This window comes from Rhipicephalus microplus, chromosome 2 (genome assembly GCF_043290135.1).
Source record: "Rhipicephalus microplus isolate Deutch F79 chromosome 2, USDA_Rmic, whole genome shotgun sequence".
NCBI lineage: Eukaryota > Metazoa > Arthropoda > Arachnida > Ixodida > Ixodidae > Rhipicephalus > Rhipicephalus microplus.
The window spans coordinates 138,137,276-138,157,198 of record NC_134701.1 but is presented as its reverse complement, the minus strand read 5'-3'; the positions used below and the strand labels follow the sequence as shown (position 1 = coordinate 138,157,198).

The window sequence follows — 19,923 nt, the reverse complement described above, 5'->3', positions numbered from 1 at the left end:
GTACTTGTAGCTGATGATGAAAAGATGCAAGATGTTATAAACTAGAAAGCGGTACTTGTAGTTGATGAAAGACGCGAGATCTTATAAAATAGGAATGATGTCACATATGGCGCGTGTCATTGGTTGAAGGCAATCGTTCGATTTAGTGCGGCGACGTACGCTAGGGGAAGCGTTGTAATAAAATCCGTTCGCTGTTGGCGCGCGCTCGGAGTCACCGGATGGATAAGGCTGCACAGCGGAGAGAGCGCAAGGCGGCAGCAGCGCGCGCTCGCAGACAGAATCCCGATGTGCGAGCGCGCGAGGCAGAAGCGCTCCGTGAAGCTGCGCGACGCCGCCGCCAAGATCCTGCCGTACGTGAAAAAGAGGCTGCAGCGGTGCGACGCCACCACCAAGATCCTGCCGTACGTGAAAGAGAGGCTGCAGCGGCGCGACGCCGCCGCCAAGATCCTGCCGTACGTGAAAAAGAGGCCGCAGTGGCACGGCTGCGGCGTGAACAGGACCTGCCGAACGCCACACAACGGGAAGCGGCGAGAAAGCGTGCGTATCGACAGGCGAACCCCGAAGCGAGAGTTCGAGAGGCTTCTGCAAAACGCGCCAAGAAAGAACACGAAGGTGCCGACGCGCGTTTCAAGCGCGACTTCCTGGACGTTTCGTTTGGTCATAGCTGTGGTGTGTGTGACAGACTGTGGTTCTCGAACAGTCTAGTCACGATATCTTCCATCAAGAACGACCAGGCTCGGGGTAATGCCATTGCCGTGCTTCGGCGCGAGTTCCCCGCCGACGACGGCGGCAGCAGCAGTGGCGGTGACTACAATGTTTGCTCGAGCTGCAAGAATTCGCTAGTGGCGGGAAAGGTGCCTCCAATGCGCGTATCTTATGGCTACACGTACCCACCCAAACCGGATCACTTGCCGCCTCTGAACCCCGTTGAGGAATGACTGATCGCTCCTCGTCTACCGTTCATGAGCATAAGGCGGTTGACGCACGGAAGCGGACAGTACGGCATCAAGGGGCAAGTGGTTAACGTTCCGATAAACGTCCCCAACACGGTTCAATGCCTACCTCGGAACATTCCGGACGACGTGGCCATCGACGTTCATCTCAAGCGCCGGCTCGTGTGCAAACCGTCGTATAAGAAAGGTCTCGTTAAGAAACGTAACATCCACGAGTGGCTCAAACACCTCGAGCATTCTCCGTTATACAAGTACCTCAAAATCAAAATTGATTGGAGCCGCCTCGCGAACGTGCAAGACGACGGTGACGTGGACGACGACGAGATCGAGCCGGCGCCGGAGGTTACCGACCTGGAAGAACCTATGCAGGCGGCGATTGCACTCAACGCAATGGCGCATACCATGATCTTTGACGATGGAGCCTGCGTCATCACTAACTGCGTCAACAGCGGCGGCGACGTTGCGGCGGAATCTGTGGCGGGAAAGGCGGCGCATTCTGCAGCTGATGAGATAGGTCTAATCGAAGGTACGCACAGTCTCCACGTGGCACCCGGTGAAGGGCAGACTTCCATCTCTCTGCTCTTTGACGAGTATGCCGAAGAGTTGTCGTTTCCTCAAATATACCTCGGTATACCTCGTAGAATCACCGGACCCAGATCGACCCCCTTCACAAAGGCGAGTAGCGAGATTCGTCGTACCGATCGTCGCGGAGTGTGCCCCGATCACGTCTTCTACATGACAATGAAGGTCATGCGTCACAACGTTGCCAGCAAGACCATGACGTTCAGGACCAACGCAATCACCAGTGCGATTACGCGGCAGCAACTTGAGAATGCACATTTCATGGATGAAGTCCTCAACCGAGATTTCGGCTTCATGAGAGGCATACCAAACACCGTACAATACTGGCAGATCGAAGAAAGGAACTCTTCGCCATGATTCGCCAGTTGGGTAAGCCTCACGCATTTCTCACGCTCTCTGCCGCGGAACTGCACTGGGACAGACTCATCGAAACGTTGGAGCGCTTGCGAGTGGGTCCCGAAGGGGTGGCACGAGCCTTGGAAGAATTGAATTCCATGCAACGCGTCGAACTGGTCAATAACGACCCAGTTGCGTGTGCAATTTACACCTATCGAATCTTCAATGTGATTCTCAACATACTCAAAGATAAGAGATGCTCCCCGTTCAAGCCCTATATTGTGGTAGACTTCTTCAAGCGGGTCGAATTCCAACAGCGTGGTAGCGCACACATTCACACCATTCTGTGGCTCGATAACGCCCGCAAGAGGAAGTGTCTGGCAACATGCCGCGCACGCTGGAAATGGTCGAATCGTTGCTCACGCTCGACACAGACCTTCTAAAGAGACCCAGGACCCAGCTGCACGCTCATACCCACACTTGCTATAAGCGGGGACGCACCAAGTGCCGTTTCGGAGCACCGTTCATGCCCAGTAATGACACTAGGATTGTAGTCCCCTTTCCTCCGACCGAGGACGAGGCCGAGAAGGCACATCGTCAGAAACTCAAGCAACGGTACGAAAAGATGCACGACGCTTTGGAGAGGGGATCGTTCGTCTCGTTGGAAGACTTTCTCGCCACCTTCGACGTTCGGTCCGACGCAGAATACATGGACATTTTGAGAGCCGGATTTACGCGTCCCTGCGTTCTACATCGTCGCACCCCGGCGCAAAAAATGGTCAATCCCTTCAACCCCTGGATCGCCAAGATCCTAGATTCCAACATGAATCTTCAGGTGATCCTAGACCACTACGTCTGTGCAACGTATGTCGTCGATTACGTCAACAAGGCGGATCGCGGCATGTCCAACCTACACAAGGCCGTAATGCAAATTCTAGAAGAAAAGCCAGAAATGGAATACTCTGCCATCGTACGCTCTCTGGGAGTGACCATGCTCAAAGGGGTCGAAATGTCGGCGCAAGAGGCGGCCTGGTTCCTCTTGGGTCAGGAAATGTCGGAAAAGAGCCGTGAGGTCGTCTACATACCCACGTGCTACCCAAAAGAACGAGTGCGCGTACGCAAGACCAACGAGGAATTGGCAAACGTTGGCGCCTCGTCCACCGACGTCTAGAAGCTCAACATCGTCCAGAGGTACGAGGGCAGGCCGCCCGAAATGGAAGACGTTTGCCTTGCCGACTTTGCAAGCAAGTACAAACGCGGATACGGTCTTCGCGAGCACCCCATCATCATCCGCTACCGCCATTACAGTGCCGCAGATCAACTGGAGGATTACATGAGAGAGCAGGTCCTCCTTTACGTACCGTTCAGGAACGAGGCTGTCGACGTTCTCGATCATAACAAATACCTCGAGACGTTCGAGGCCAACAAGGACCTGATTGCTACCAAACATCGCCAATACAACATCGGCAACGACGACGACATCGTGGCTCAGTTGATTGAAGAGCACAGGATACAGGAGCAACGAGAAGAAGATGCGGCCGCCGTTGACGCCGCGGTCGTTGCCGCCGTTCCCGCCGACGAAGACGCCGACCTCTTGCCCAACGAAGACCTGATGCGTGCCGTCAAAGACACCAGTCCCTGTGCTGCCGTGCGCAAAAGGCAAGACGTCATGGATAGAGAGGAATATACCAGACTTATGCGCATGACGAATGCGGAGCAGTACGAGTTGCTCCGAGAAATCATCCACAGGCAAACGACACTCGGAGCACTTCCGTTGCGCGTCTTCTTGACAGGACCTGCGGGATGCGGTAAAACGTTTGTCCTAAAGCTCGTCATGGACGTTTACAACCGCTATAACGATAATGCAGGTCCATACAATGCATTCGTCATTTGCGCGAGCACGGGAAAGGCGGCCGTGGCTGTAGGCGGAACCACCGTGCACTCTGCCTTCAAGCTCACTCGCAACAAGAAGGACCTCGGATTGGGCGACAGCGAACTGAATACCTTTCGAGTTGCTTTCCGTTACGTCAAGTGCATCATCGTTGACGAGGTTAGCATGCTGTCGTCTGATAACCTCAATGCCATCGATTGTCGCCTCAAGCAAATCACCCAAAAACTAGACGAACCCTTCGGAGGCCTCGACGTCAACATGTGCGGTGATTTGCGCCAGTTACCACCCGTCCGCGCAAACGAGGTGTACAAGAGGTGCAGAGAAGCGGGTGGGCTCTTCGGGGCCACAATCAAATGGCACTACGTCGATTACTTTCCGCTCGTCCACGTCGTCAGACAATCCGATGCCTCCTTCTCAGCTCTGCTCACAAAGATGGGAGACGGAAGAGCACTTCAGGACGATGAGGTCCGACTACTCGAGAGCTGCTTCGTCACCACAGAAGAAGTCTTGGTTCGTGCGTCCTCGGCGATATGACTCTTCTACTCCAACGAAGAGGTCAACAAATTCAATACTTTCATTGCACAGCGAGGAGGAGGAGAAGTCGTTTCACTGCAAGCCGAAGATACCTACCTGGGGTGCGCCAACCAAGACGCTCTAAACAAGGCAATTGCAAAAGTTGAGAAAATGTCACACACCGAGTTTGCAAACCTCCCTCGCGAAATTCTCATCGTCCTTGGCAAACCGTACATGATTACCACCAACATTGACGTCATAGACGGTCTCGTCAATGGGGCCGTTGGCATTCTCAAGGTGTGCGAGAGAGCGGTAAACGACGGCGACTTGCCGAAACGCCTCTGGTTACACTTTGACGACGCCACAACCACGGGTAAGCTTACTCGTCTTCGGTCCAAGCGAATGGTGAACAAGGCCAAGCGGAGTGGTCACGTCATCGACGCCTTCTGGGTCCCCATCAAACCTCGTGTTACCACCCTAACCTTGGATCGCAAGACTGGCGTTGCCTGCAAGAGAAGGCAGTTCCCCCTCGTTCAGGCCAGTGCCATTACGGTCCACAAGTCCCAAGGGGGAACGTACTCGTCAATTGTCAATGAATATAATAAAACGCACCCCCAGAAGTTGGTGTACGTCGCGCTCAGCCGCTCAGCCACTGCACCAACGTAAATAACCTCTACCTCACCAATGCAAAGGAGACCAGTGGTTCTACCATAAAGACAAGAACGAGGGCACGGCGATGCTGAACGAGTTTAAACGTCTAGGCTGACATCGATTACTGACCGTGACGCAGCAGTATCAACGATCTCTGTGAGAAGACGTTGACTCTTCCAACGAGTTTACCATTGCCCTCCTCAACGTTCGCTCTCTCAATGCCCACGCACTTGACATAGAAAGGGACCCCATACTGACCGCAGTCGACGTGCTGTGCTTTACCGAGACGTGGAACGTGACGAGATTGTTCATCAAAGGATACGTTGCCGTCGTGTGTACCGATGAATCAGAACGTCCTGCAGGTGGTGTCACCATCTACGTGAGGCAAACGGAAACGGCTGAAGATCTCAGACTACCACTCACGAGTCAAAGCCAAAACGGAGAATATGCAGCCATCAAACTCTTTGACTCTGGAATCGTCCTCATGACCATGTACCTCGCACCCAACCTCTCGACCGGGAACATCAAGACATTCATAGACACTGCGTTACGAAATTATGAGAACAAATACAAGAATGGACCATTTGTACTACTTGGAGACTTTAACGTGGCTATCATAGACAATAATTGGCTTATCCAACATATGGCTTCTAGATATGAACTCAGACGTATATCGTTTGACCATATGAAACCTACCACGATCCGAGGAACATGCATAGACCCAGTATTTGCAAATTGCCCACTGCAACCCATACAGGAACCGCTCTCTCTTCATTTCACAGATCATAAAGCCGTCATAATGAAGGGACATCGCAAGCCATCCATCGTCTAAGAACAAATAAAAGTTGATTTGTGTATATACACCCACAGCGTTTCTCACGTCTTTCATGATGATCGAGTGGGCGAATTACACGGAAGATTCACCGTTTACCGATGAATCCCTCCGGAGCTTCGCCCATTCATCATCATTCACCCCGTGAATATGCCGTAATTTTTTTAAAGAACACGTCTTGCAGAGAGTTCCCTGCTGATATTTTAATGCACCAGCCAGGAAATCGTTTCTTGCCAGTGAGGTTAGAAGTTCAGTTTGCATTTACTCAAGGAAAGCTGCCTGGTTCCCGTGGCGTCATTAGCAAACGTTGTCTTGTCCCGTCGTCCTGCGACTTCTGGAGTCTTAGCCTATTGAACACGTCATTGTCAGAAATCGTAGTTTTTGAGCATGCATCATTTCGCGATCCGTTTTCAAGAGTTCTTTTCGCACACTAGTCGTATTAGGGCAGCGCAGAAATGTAGCTGGGAACCGTCTCTTGGGCTGTTGTAGCTTTTTTGCCAGTTGTCGATTGTGCGCTTGGAGCACAGTCGCTTTTCGAAAAACAATCTTCAAGTGCTATATTACCGCGTTTCGGCGCGGCCATCGACACTCATTGAAGAGAGCTGATTGACGCAGAACACGTAATACCCAGCAACACGCTTAAGTGGCGTATTTTCGCATTGCTTAGAAGCAACCTGCTCAGCAAAGTTTGTGCAGTGACACTGAATGCGAGAAACGAGAATTTTAGCTACGAGATGTCGGCTGCTGAAGTTCCGCCTTAAACACTTGCGCCCATTTCCCTCCTGGTAGAAAGATTCACGGGTATACATTTCCTCAGCTTCAGCTTCAAGTGCCGGTGAGGTCGCGCTTGCTCATTATCTTACTCAGAGTACCCCATGTCTCACGTTTGTGATGGAACTTCTACAGAAGGCTGTAAATTTATGTTGTACAGTGGTCTCATATCACACACGTGAATGAACGCGAAGGACTTGATGCCAGTAGTTAAATTCCAGCGACTCGCACCTGAATGCCCAAAACACACAAGCGACCACCATGAATTGTGCACAGTACAGCGTAAGTGAACTTCTGTTGCATGCGCTGGCCGTTATCGTCAAAGTTTACGCGTTCTGAAAAATTGAGTATGATTTTTAGTGTTTTTCACAAGACCGGAGTTCATTTCTACATCACTAGTGAACCAATCACACGAGATTTTGTGTGGTACGAGGCTGCTCCTGTTCACGCCCGCTTATGTGATGCAAACATGAATACATGCCCTAGTTAGAACAGTGTATAAAGGCTATGCTATGCTATGCTATAGCTATGCTGCGGGGTGAAATATTCTGTACATAACTGAATCTGTTGACGTAAAGGAAAATGATGACTACACGCTTGCGAATTGTAAACAACGCAAGACACCTTGCCGCAATGCTATCGTTTAAGGCAGCATAACAACGGCAGCAACAAAAAACAACGAGAACATTACATGTTTTTGCACGTATTTAGGTCTAAGTGAACATTTCTCAGCAATATTTAGTTTGCCCTGAAATATTGTACGATAAAACCTCTACGATTGAACTACTTTATTGCTATCAAATATGACATTGCTACTGTAATGTCAACCAAAGTAGCGAGGAAGTCTTCCCAAAAAATAACGCGTGGAAAATTGTTTTATAAACGTGCAGTACAACTTAAAAATTACTATAGCGTACGGCAAGCATGTCTGGATGCGCGCAGTTAGGTACAAAATATTCACTAAATGTTATAACTGCGTCAGGGCTGCTTCACACATAGAGCTTAACATAGTGAGTGAAACAACTTTATTGACGATCCGGCATAAAGGGGGAAGGGGTAGGGGGATTAAAGCGAGACACTAGCGTGCTCGGACGTCCCGGAGCAGCAACCTACTCGCGTCAAACCCGTGGGGGCGCCGCTTTCGGCCGCTGGCGTTCCAGGTTGCTAAGCATAACATAAAAATTTTTCCTATGGGCGTGCACTCCTAAAGAATGACAGGAGGAAATTTGCGCAGCGAAGTAAGCAAAACCGAAATGTGATTATGAGTGAACAGAAACATGATACCTATACCTCTCATTCCATGCAGCTAACGGAGCCGTCCTTGACTTGTGAAACGCGCTTTGCCCCAGCGATTACTACACCATCAACGCTTAACAGAGATTACCGATTAACGATGCCTTCTTCGATTGGGTGGGCCATCGCTACGATCCGTTTTTGAAGCCCAGTCCATTAAATGGTGCGACAAGAGGTCGTTGCTCGACACGGGCACTATACTTGTCGTTTACTGTATTTTACTGTCATCATAATAATTTCACTTGCTCTCCTCACAAGCATACGTATGGGGAGGTAGGGAGCTCCTATGGATTTAATATAATGGTACAGTTATGTTCAAACCAACACCGATAATCACGTCACAGGAAAAATCTGATGCATGTGTTCCCCCGCCACCGCAGTCCTGTTGTTGTGACCCCCGCCCTCGAAAAAAAAAAAAAATTTCTGCCAACAGCCCTGCCGACAGAATACCTGAGTCACATCGCTGTGCAGTAAGCTATGCATATTTGCCGATGTTTGTTGGTTTTTGTAGTAGCAACCGAAAATACTTAATAAATGAGTGACTGGTGCGCAGGAAAAGTGCAGATGTACATCTGTTTAGAGTACTGTATTTATTAATATTGAACTATATCTACAAAATTTATTGGCAAAAGCATTTACTCTATATGGAAAATGGAACAAGAGTACCCGCAATCTACGAATAAATATTGTGATAAGAGAGGGTCAACCATTCGCCAGTGCAGCATGCCCGCTATTATAGCAAACTCGCATTCGAGCACGCAAACTTTTTATACTGCTTCCATTTGAATTCAAGATGTCTCATATTTTGTAGTTTCGCTGCTACATTACACTTGGATACCTGCCACTCATTATGACAATTAGCATAAGGAATGATTTTTTCCATGTCTGCTTGCGTAATTATGAACATACTCTTCATTTAGCTGGCTTAAAAGCACTGATAATTTCACTAAAAGGGCCCTGCAACACTTTTCTCAGTTGTCATCGAACGAATTCATTAACGTAGCCTATTGCCTCATAAAATGACCGCCACAAAAACTTTTGGAATCCGTTCCGCGCTAGTGGAGTTACAAATTTATCGCATGCTGCAATGGCTTTTTCGTTTCTGTTGTACCAATGAAAATGCTGGAAGCTAAACAGGAAGAATTGGAATGGAGTAAAAAAAGGCACGTCACGCACGGATTGTGAATTTAAAAATTTTTGTTCTTTTTTTTTTTGAACGCGCGCCTATTCAGGGCGATAGCGCGTCCATACATAGACAAGTCACGGCCTCCCGCGGCTTCTTCAGTACTGATCGAGCCCGCCATGTTCAAATCATCCAAGGAGTGATATGTGGCCTGTGACGCCGTGGCTTTTGAGTATGCCGAGAAAAGCGAGAGCGATTTCTACCTGACTTAGAGAATTTATTACAAATTCTAGGTCATGTGCAGTGCTGTTTATAATTAGCTCACGTCTTCTCAGCAGCCTCGCCTACCGATCAGTAGCGTTTTCATACCATATTCATAAAGTGTTGCAAGGCCCTTCTGAGATCGAAAAGGTCGAAAAACAGTGAGTGAGTTGAACATTTACACTGGGACATATCCTAAAAAATTAAAAAAATTAAAAAGAAGCAAGCAATGAAAAATACAAGCCAGCATGAAAATTGTTAGTGGAAACATTACCGGGATTTGGGCACATGTGTGCGCATTGCCGTATCGCACCGGTGGCTGGAGCTGCCAGCTGTATTTGAACGGTAAATAGGCTAACCAGATCACATATCGCCTCCCCGAATGGGCCATGTAATGTAGAATTAACTTGCGCCTATTGCGAACCTATTACAGTTGTTTCACTGACTCACTCGTGAATTATAGCAAGCAACTAAAAAGTACTTCCGGTTTTATTCAGCACAAACCCGGTGATGCGGTCTGGTAAAATTGAAGTGGTGCACTAAAACTTGTCTTGTCTCTTGGGATAATAAATGACTTGCAATGAATGTGTGTTTAATTCTAAAGAAGGGCGTTCATTCACCCTGCTAAAGCTCATTGTTTGCAGGGTGATACCGTCTGCAATGTTTTCCAGTTTTCCAGTGGGTCTTAACTATATAGTACTGGTAGTTCTCTTTGGGAATGTCAGTTATGTGTGTTTGTGTGTTCAAAATTATTTTTTGTCAAGTTACGACAGCACGCCATTGACCACTGAAAGGTGATGCCACGCACAAATGTCAACAAATCCTGGAATCGGGTGACACTTCAGATGCCTTACCAAGTTTTTCGTGAACTGCAGCTGCTGGCGTTTCCAGGCTCCATCTGTCACTTTCATCTCTTCGCCGTTCAAATAGAGGCCCACACCTCTCCTCAATACAGGTAGGTAGTACCAGAAGGAGATGCAACTGTAGCGGGATGGTTCGCGAAGCTTTATGATTGAATGGTTGCCGACATTGCCCGTACTCTTATACAGTAGGAAGTAACCTGTTGAAACCAAAATGGACGAGTATAGGTATGAAATTACCCATGACAGTTTGTTTGAAAAAGTAGTAGAGGCTAGATTGTAAAAGCTGTTCTTACACAACAGATAATTTTGACACATGACCTATGGCTAAGGAGGAAGAAAACAAACACGGAAGGGCCGGGAGGTTAGCGATTTCTCAGACCAGCTGGCTACCTTGTGCTAGGGAATCGTAAAAAGAAGCAAGTATGATAGCAAGGAGATCTTACATAAAGTAGAAGAAAAAAACAAAGAGAAGAAAAAAACAAAGAGCAATAATACGATAAACGGTACTTAATACGGTGCCGTTTAAGGTGCACTCTTTAAGGTGCTCAAATACCAGCTGTCCACAAAAATGCAACAATGCTCTCAAAGTATACCATGCCGAGGATTACCTGGGCCAGCCTTCAAGCACATTTAACAACGGGCTATTGTAAAGTCTATCTGACACTTTGAAAGTTCTCTTCTTGATGCACTGAGCAAGGACAACCTTAGAGGCCCATTGCTGCTGCCACCACCGCGCGAGGGCAGGGGCCAGCCTCCGCCGCGGCTGCGGTCGCTGTTGCCGATCGGCGGCTTCAGCTGCGCTGCCGCTGGGAGGCGGCATTGACCAGCGACGAGCTGGCCGACCAGCTTTTGGCCGTCCGGCAAGCTGAAGAGTCCGCCCGGATCCAAGTACTTCGAAAGGTCACCTTAGGCACCAACATCATAATCGACGGAGAATGGGAAGGGACAGGGTTTAATCCCCTCTTCCCCCACCTCGCCCGGTAAAGCTGCCGGACTTTAAATAAAGCTTATTCATTCATTAATGCACTGAGGGTAGGACACTCACAAGGGGACAATGCACGGTATCCCACATGCTTTAGCAATACACGGCGCTGCGCGATTATCAGCTGCTCAGCACAGAGGACGCCGGGGGGGAGGGCAATCAGCTCAGAGTAGGAGGCCAAATGAGGGCTGTCCAGTGAAGTTTGGTCGAGGGGCATGTTCTTCCTCTCCCAACGTGGGTGCGGCCTGCAGCCGACCGGCTCTCTCGAAGAGCATCGACTCTTCAGGACTTCTTCAGGATTTCTGAATAAAGTTTGTTGAGTAAGTGACTGAGAAATGATGGCCGATTGCCTCTTCGCAGACAGAGTTATCACATGTTGGACTGCTTTTCGTTCGAATTCATAATTAGTAAACACTCCTGGGGCCACCCCACGCCATAGGTGGCACAGGAGCGTTTTCTCAGTTCTAGCTATTCCCGACCGTAAAAAGTCGAGGCACTTAACTAACGCCCGTCTTCACAACTTGGACATTGAGGAGATGAATATCGTCGAATTAATTGGCATGGGGAGGGCACTGACGAGTAGGTAAAGTAGCCGCTTGTCCCTAGAATAACGGGCTGTATTCAAAGAAAAAGCAAATGCGCGAGAGCAAGATAGAAAGTTTGCTGGGTATATGACAATAAGAAGTTTTGCAGGTCGTACACTGAAGCCACCTCTAGCTCTGTAACTTTGCGCATGCCATAACCTTACTTTTTTATACATTTACTTCGTTAGAAATGAAATATTTTTTTTTCAAATTATGATGTAACCTACAAGTGTCTACATTAACACGGCTGTATATCATAAGATTCTTTTTCGTGGTTGTAGAGAAATGGTAGAATGAATAAGTAAACCTACTTTAAAAATTGGGAGTGGGCTAAAAAAAGAATAGGGAACCTATGCATAAAAAAGAGGCACTTGATACGCAGTGGCCTTTTTTTTGTCAGCGCGTAAAATTTTATTAGAATACTTGCAGCTGTTGTTAACGTGTTACGTCGTAACTGACATACGCAATTTACCCTAGCCTACCCCCTAAATGTTCGAATTGGAGATTCGATTCTTTCAATAAAAGATGTTTACAAAAACTATATATTTATATCAGAGAAATACTTTGTGAGGTAAACCAGCGTTAGCAAAAGTGTGGTTCCGATAAAACAGCTTTTCAATCGAGTATTACCTTAAAAGATGGAGAGTTATATATATTTCAAAACCATCTTAATTTTCCCTTCTTGTGTTTCGTGCCGCTAGAATCATATTCTGGTAGTACTTGAACACATACTAGGCAAATCTGTAGACGAATACTAAATTCTATTGCAGAAGCTAGGACAGATGATTGTTTTAATGTGCGAAAGCGAAAGCATGATGGATCCTTGTATAGTGATGTTCTAACAGTGTTGCAACATGCCCTCCGACTCTGCCGCTACCTCAGCAGTACCTGGCGTACCTAAAAAGTTAGGTTAGGCAATAGGTGTTGAATTTACACCTTTTAACACTTACCCATAAAGAGTAAGGCAGCTCGGGAAGTGACAGCATCCCCACTGTTACCATATTGGTGACACTATTGTCAACATAAAGAAAGAGGTTAACGCACCGATAAAAGTTTAATTTTTATTTATACGCTATCTGGGCGAATATTATAAAGTATACTCTTCATAAGCTTCAAGACCACGTCAATGTCCGTGCACGTACGCTATGCACTCATGCATTCACAAAAAAAGAAGACATTTAGAAATGCGGGAAATGACAACACTAATAAAACAAAATGTAATGGCTAAAAAGATTTTGGCCATGTATATAAGACCATGAGCACCGGCAACTCTCAGGGCCGACAAGTTGGTGGATAAACAAGTACTCACCATCTTCACTCTGCGTCGTATGGTCCTGAGCAAGTAAGTCAGAAGATCCAGCTCTCTCAACTTCGAATTTCGTTTCTTCGCCTAAAAAGAATAAAAGAAAGAATAAAAATAAACGCACTTAAAAGAAAACGAGGTCGTTCAAACGAACCCACATAATTGCTTATATTTATTCAGGCACGAACCCACCAAATTAGCCCTCGTGTCAAAAAAAGTAAGGCCATCTGCACTGGTTGAGCGAACCGGGACAACATGTTGACTCCGGGTGCATAATGCGCATGATGCTCTTGAAACATCTCGTTAGTTAGTATCTCCGTTGTTAATACATTTATAATAATACTTGGACTTCTACGTGCAGAAACTACGTAATAATTTTGAGTGGTGCCGTAGTGAATGGCTGCAGAAATTTTCACGCAGCTGTAGTTCTTTAACGCGCAGCCAAATCTTACTGCACGAGCCTCAAAAACTTCCGCCTTCATCTTATTATAATATTCTGTGCCACCAAATCTTGAATGCTCAACGTTTCATCCCTCCGTATCAAGCACATGTGCCAGCTCCAGATATGAAGCGATACACATAGCAACATTCTCTAATTTTCTTTTGTTTATAATGTACGATCGCTTGTTTTGGTTTTGATGAACTGAAGAAGAACGTAAATAAAAACGAGAGAAGACTGCAAATATTATCACTCAATCTATTAACAGGTATTTCAACTTCAAGATTTTTAATTTATTTCTTGATGTGTAATTTAACTTTATTCGTGTTTTATATATGTGCGCCCTTTCAGAAGCTGCCAAATTTTTTTTGGCAGCTCAAGCAAATGCACAGGCTGCTGATCGTAACCACAAAAGATAAGTCAGCAACTTGCCTCTATTGAGTATGCGCAAAGGCAGACAATCTTGTTCGAAAGTGCAGTAATCTGAAAAAGGAAAATCAGACAAACAGAGTGTCAATAATTGGAAACGATTGATTGATTGATTTTTGGGGTTTAACGTCCCAAAACCACCATATGATTATGAGAGACGCCGTAGTGGAGGGCTCCGGAAATTTTGACCACCTGGGGTTCTTTAACGTGCACCCAAATCTGAGTACACGGGCCTACAACATTTCCGCCTCCATCGGAAATGCAGCCGCCGCAGCCGGGAATCGAACCCGCGACCTGCGGGTCAGTAGCCGAGTACCTTAGCCACTAGACCACCGCGGCGGGGCAATAATTGGAAACGATACTCATGTAGAATGCTATTCTCAGCAGTAACCTCAATCCTTAGAATGAAACTTTCAGAAATCTATACATCGCAAAAAAGAACAATTAAAAGTAAAGTACTCTCAGAAATTTCGTTCTGCAAATAAGTACTCGTAAAATTCAAAGGGCGAATTGCTAAAATGCTTGAACACTGCGTCATTACTGTTTGAACGACTGCTCACTCGGTTAGTTTTTTTTTATTAAACCTTAAGCTCGAGCTCAAATTCAGTGAAGTGGATATTGCTTATTCATTCTGTTCTAAAACTTTTTTCTTTTCATTCACCATTTGTCATAAGAAATTTTGCAAATAAGAAAGGCAGCGTTGGCTGGTAATTAAGGCTTAAGCAGAATTTGTTTTCGGTGGAAGAGTACCTTCTTGATTTTGGTGCGGGGGGAGAGCAGCTTTTTGAAATGGCCAGTCTTTGTTCAGTGAGCCAAAGCAAGAAATTGTGGTGGCAGAAAGCGGGGACCGTCTTTGTGTGCCACCCCCTGGCTACGCCACTGCCGGCAATCACAAATTATTTATACGATATGACCAGAGTGAGGCCAAAAAATTGCTAGGAGAAACTTAACATTGCGCTGACACACTTCAAGCATTAAGTTAAAAGAAATATATACAATGAGCTTATACCTGTGACTACTTCTTGTTTCGGTGCCCATTCCAGTGTAATTCATACGCTTATGAAACCAAGCGGGAAACGTACCGAAATAGATCGCTATACGTTCAAGAAAAACCCGTCGCATTACTTGATACGCAAATAAATAATGATGTTATAATTATGGCGATGCTCATACTCACGCGATCAGAAAATGTTGAGTTGAAATGAATGAACTATATCTAAACATTCGCTCAGCTATTGATTATGGGAGTTTCTGGGTGAATGGTGTTATAAAGAAGCATATGATGCGCTTTCCGATTAGAAATCTTCCAAGGTCAATGCCCCATAAATTGCCAAAATAGTATTAAATTTAATCATTGCTCCTTACTGTAAGGTCCGCACTCTTCGTCGGTGAATTCGACGTCGTCGACCATGACGCCAGAATCGTGGTCGACTCCAGAATCAGCAACAACTTCAAAGACAAGCTGAAACAGTTTTTTTAGAATATATGCATGTCTCAAATGCACATGCTGGTTGGACAGGAAGTGTCACAATTTCAACCCAGTTAATAACCATGTTCTCTGTTAGATTTCATGCGAAACGTTCTTCGGAAGTATCGCCATTAGTCGTACGTGAGGATTGGAAATGGCAGTTTTCATCATAGAACACTGAACGTTATTCGGGCGATACAAGAAACATTTGGAAAATCATCACTGAGTATACAAAAAAAACTTTTTGCTGGTGTTTCTAGCTCGCAACAAGGTGACCACATTATTGTTGTATTAAGACCAAGCAATTTTTGTACACTCTTCACGCTTGAACAAAGAAGCTTGGTACGTCAGAGGCTGTCCCTTTTGAAACTGCGTAAATATTTTTGCACAGCATTGAGCAGCGCAATTTCGATATGCAGGATACATTTTAGTTTAACCAATAGTAAAAGGTGCACTTTAACAAAGTTTAAAAGGCATATTTTACTTGACGGCTAATCAGTCGGTCTGTGACCGTCGCATAAATCAGGGTATTCATGAAAGACACGAAGATCTGAGTTCGCAGGTCAAGTTATCGACAAGGCCGCATAAGTGACCATTTCCGCATATTAAGCTCCGCCCTACATCTCTTAATGTGCGTGTTGTCATTTCCTTACGTTAGGCTCACTCTTCGAGAATGATTTTTCACGTGTTCTAGCAGTGGACTAAGAAACCAAAAGAAGGAAAGACAAGGTGAAACATAGACTCATATTTTGCACATGTGCCCTCTGGAGAAAATTTCGTAAGGCGGCTGTCGTTTCAGGCGCAGTGTGGGAAGCGGTGTCCACCGGCGCAGTGTATCCAGCTCGTTGAGTATAGAATATTTTTTCGAATAACAGCAACGGTACAATACTACTCTTCAAGGGAGCAGCCTCGTTTGCGAATGCGTTTTGTTTAACTTTTTTTCAACCGACTACATATAAAAAGTGGGAAAATGTTAAGCATAACTTCGTTTTCTCTATTATAATATATCGCAAGACATAATAGTAAAGTGCGACCTCATAAGGGTCACCACTACAGCCGTAATTTTGGAAGAGGCAGTGTGTATGTGTATGCGCGTGTGTGTGCATGTGTGTGTGTGTGTGTGTGTGTGTGTGTGTGCGTGCGTGCGTGTCTGTGTGTGTCTGTGTGAGAGAGAGAGAGAGAGAGAGAAACATGGTGAACAGAAAAAGTGCGCTGAAGGAAGCAGTTGGATTTTTCAGTCGTCTAGGCATGATGGTAATCTACATACAATGCACCAATATCCAGACTAAAACTCTCGGTTTTATAATTTTGAGAATTTGTTGGATGTGGTGCAGCATTGAATTAATTTTAGTTACTGCATTCATAGCGCAGGTACAATAAGCTATATTATTATGAGCCAGCACTGGGGCCTTGCTCAAGAGGCACGTATGAGGCTTTTAATACTCACGTTCCACTTGCTTCGCGATGATACTGTAACTGTCCGCACGTTCCACCAGTCCCCTGCCACGTAGGTGCTGACCGAAACCAGCGGATCTCTCATTGCCGTTTCTTTGGTGAAACTAAAAGAAAGGCAGCAAGAGACTCCTCTTTACTCGATCGTTTACATTTCCCATAGAAGCGACCGCAACAACATTTCATTTGTGCTCAAGAGCGCTGTGTACAGGCCTGTGCAAGAAATAGGGTGCCAAAATAGCCTTCTACCTTAACTCAGTCACAACATTCATGTTATTTTTCAATTACCTAGGAATGTTTTTAAACAATAATGGCTACCAAAAATCATCAAATGCTTCATTCAAAGAACTGTTCACTCGCAATCTATACCTCGCGAAACCGGAAACATTTGCCTTTGTAAGAAGCGTGTCTTATTTTTGTCAGAGACAGACTTTAGTGTCTTATACTCTTTGATGTTGCCTTTCCTCTGTCACTATTTTTTTGCAATTTCTCTCTCTTCGCAACATTTTGTTTTATCATCTTTTATTCCCCTCACCCCTTTCCCCAGCACAGGATAGCCAGTTTTTCTAAGAACTGGCTAACCTCCCTGTCCTTCCGCTCAAACTTTCCTTCGTTCTCTTATTTTCACTTGTCAATGTATTCTGGAGCTTCTTTTATTTTGAACTTTTTCTTGTGGGAGAGAGAAAGAAGAGGAGGCTGTGGTGACTTCTGGCTCCCCTACTGGCCCGAAAAAACATTGGAATAACCATTATGCCTGCGCAGAACGCCCAGCAGAGTCACAGCGAAACCTAGAAGAGGAGCCTTTCGGAGCCTTCTTCAAGGACTCTGAGTAACTGCCACAATCACTGTTACAGGGTACCCACTACGCCATTATTCATCATATTCTTGTGTAATAGGTAGGCATTCACTACGTCATTTTTCATCATTTTTCGGTGAAGCCTGGTACCCCCTACACACTTCCAGGTTATTTTGTGCAAACTTTGGAAGCTGTGGCTGACGACTATGAATCATTATGCCTGAAGCTTTTGCAATGGGCTCGAGCCATTGACGGTCCATTTGTTTCGCAATTCACATTGTGTGACACCTGTCAGTTGCTTTGAGACATCTTATTCGAGCCAGCAGGTCCACGTCCATTATCAAAAAAACTTAAAAACGAGCACCACCATTGCTAATGGCGCTGTCATACTGCACACGTTGTGCTATTATCCTGCTTGGGTTTTAAAGGAACGTCTTTGTATAAGCGGAAGGAGTTGAAGTATTGAAATGCATATCTATTTCGGCGCAAACTTTCACAATATACCACGAAGCTGGTGCCATACACTTGCTGTTTACGTGAAAAATAACATTTTCGAAGCCATATGTTACAATTTAGGTTTGCAATATAAAAAGCCGCTGCAAGTAAATGGCTTGGTTGGTGACCTTTTTTTAAATAAATATATTATGTGGTGACTTATTTTAAACTCAAAAAACAGAAAAAAGGTGCCTTTTTTTTTTAGAGACAGGGAGATTTGAGAATTGGTACTGAAAATTTTCTGACATAAAAGAAATGTATTTAGAAAATGGCAAATGTCCCGAGACCGGCAAAGTTGACATAGCTTGACTGTCCCACAGAAAGATGAGTTTTCCAAACACCGGGATAGCTAAGATTTTGCTTCACCCTTTCGTAAGGTGGTTGCCTGTAGGTAGAAGTTTGCCCTTAAAGCATGCTTTGGCATAAATATCAGCTCGTCGCTTCGCTTTTATTTTCAGCCCTCGTATTTGCCTCTGGTTTTTATCCATCGGCTAATAAAGCAGAGTATTCAGATCACCACACTGCGTGTTGCCCTTCTCCCAATGAATGCTTTGAAAATTGTACAACTTATACAACGTAAACAGAAAGCAATAGTACCCGCTCACCTGTACACGTTTAGCTCACTTGGTGCACCACGCCCTCTCCACCAAAATGTGACGCACGTAGCTTCTGTTGGTAGCCGAACAGGCATGAACACTCTAGAGACTGGGTGGTGCGAGTCTACTGCCGTTGTGTTCACGTAGAGGTACTGTCCTGAAATGCCGGAGAGAATTGCTGGTGTTACGGATTAAGATGGCCAGCTTCATAAAATATCCACTCTTGAGGGTGCTGTTAGGCTCAAAGAGAAGCTCTTATAGTGAATATGCGACGATTGTTTACATTCTGTAACAAGATATGCAGAAATCATCCCATGATTTTGAATAGTAACACGAATACATTAGATATTTTGGCCTCAGCACTATATAAAAAAGTTATGATGGTGGCTAAGTTGTTAAAAATTATTTTAAGCGAGTGGAAAGAATAGTGCGTAATTTTTATTGCGAATTCAGTGTATAAACCTGGATATATATGTGCTTGCTTTTTGTACCTTAAGAATTGAACTATTGTCTCACTTGTATTTTCCTACCGCATATCTGAATTACATAGACCAAATATATAGACCAAATACCACCTACCAAAATAAGTAGGCCAAGGTAAAAAATGTAAACTGCTTTCAAGTTTATTGTCTCTTTAGGCATTACCTTTTGCGAAGGCTGTTTCTCTGTCTCTCTCTCTCTCTCTCTCTCTCTCTCTCTCACACACACACACACACACACACACACAAACACACACACACACACACACACACCCATACATGCACACCCACGCACGCACAGCAGCAATCTCATCGAATGCTACTTATATTAGAATGGTGGGATAATATTCAAACTTAAAATAACTAATTGGTTTACTTATAGACTCAGAACAAAGTGCTAGCGCTCAGCACTGTTTTATGTCTCCTAAAACGTGACGGCAGCGGCCGCTGATTGCAGTGGCTAATCAGCAAACATGTTGCACATTTTTATAAGTACCTAAAACAATTTCACCTGACGTAGTGTTTTACCAATGGCCCATATAGGAGGCGCTGGTTTCGTGAATGCGATGTTAATCAACCTGTTTCTTAATATATAGTTATAGGCTTATTTTGACATATAGAAAAATGAAATCAAATTACTCAGTATAGAAACCTACCTTGAAGTGTCTTGATTGTGTGATCTGGGACGCCGATGTCTTCGGCTGTTGTGACCGTCCAGGAGGCGAAGTTTCCGGCCCCCTGATGAATTGGACAGTGGTAGCCAGGCTCAAATGAGCAAAAATCTGAAAGTCATCACGCAGTATAAATCATCATTATTAGGCAAACAAAATG

General features: G+C 45.4%; 1 protein-coding gene and 1 pseudogene across 1 annotated transcript in view; one reads left to right on the top strand and one right to left on the bottom strand.

The window, feature by feature from the left end:
- LOC119169733 (MAM and LDL-receptor class A domain-containing protein 1-like) overlaps nucleotides 1-19,923 on the bottom strand; it is a 228,200-nt gene that overhangs the window by 111,810 nt on the left and 96,467 nt on the right. Inside the window, exons 27-33 of the mRNA XM_075885553.1 lie at nucleotides 19,749-19,874; nucleotides 18,623-18,770; nucleotides 16,722-16,833; nucleotides 15,172-15,268; nucleotides 13,810-13,860; nucleotides 12,945-13,025; nucleotides 10,061-10,266 (exon numbers count right to left, since the gene is read on the bottom strand). Of these exons, the coding sequence (XP_075741668.1) occupies nucleotides 10,061-10,266; nucleotides 12,945-13,025; nucleotides 13,810-13,860; nucleotides 15,172-15,268; nucleotides 16,722-16,833; nucleotides 18,623-18,770; nucleotides 19,749-19,874 (821 nt within the window). The remainder of the gene's footprint in view (nucleotides 1-10,060; nucleotides 10,267-12,944; nucleotides 13,026-13,809; nucleotides 13,861-15,171; nucleotides 15,269-16,721; nucleotides 16,834-18,622; nucleotides 18,771-19,748; nucleotides 19,875-19,923) is intronic.
- LOC142784047 (uncharacterized) lies at nucleotides 219-1,892 on the top strand (annotated as a pseudogene).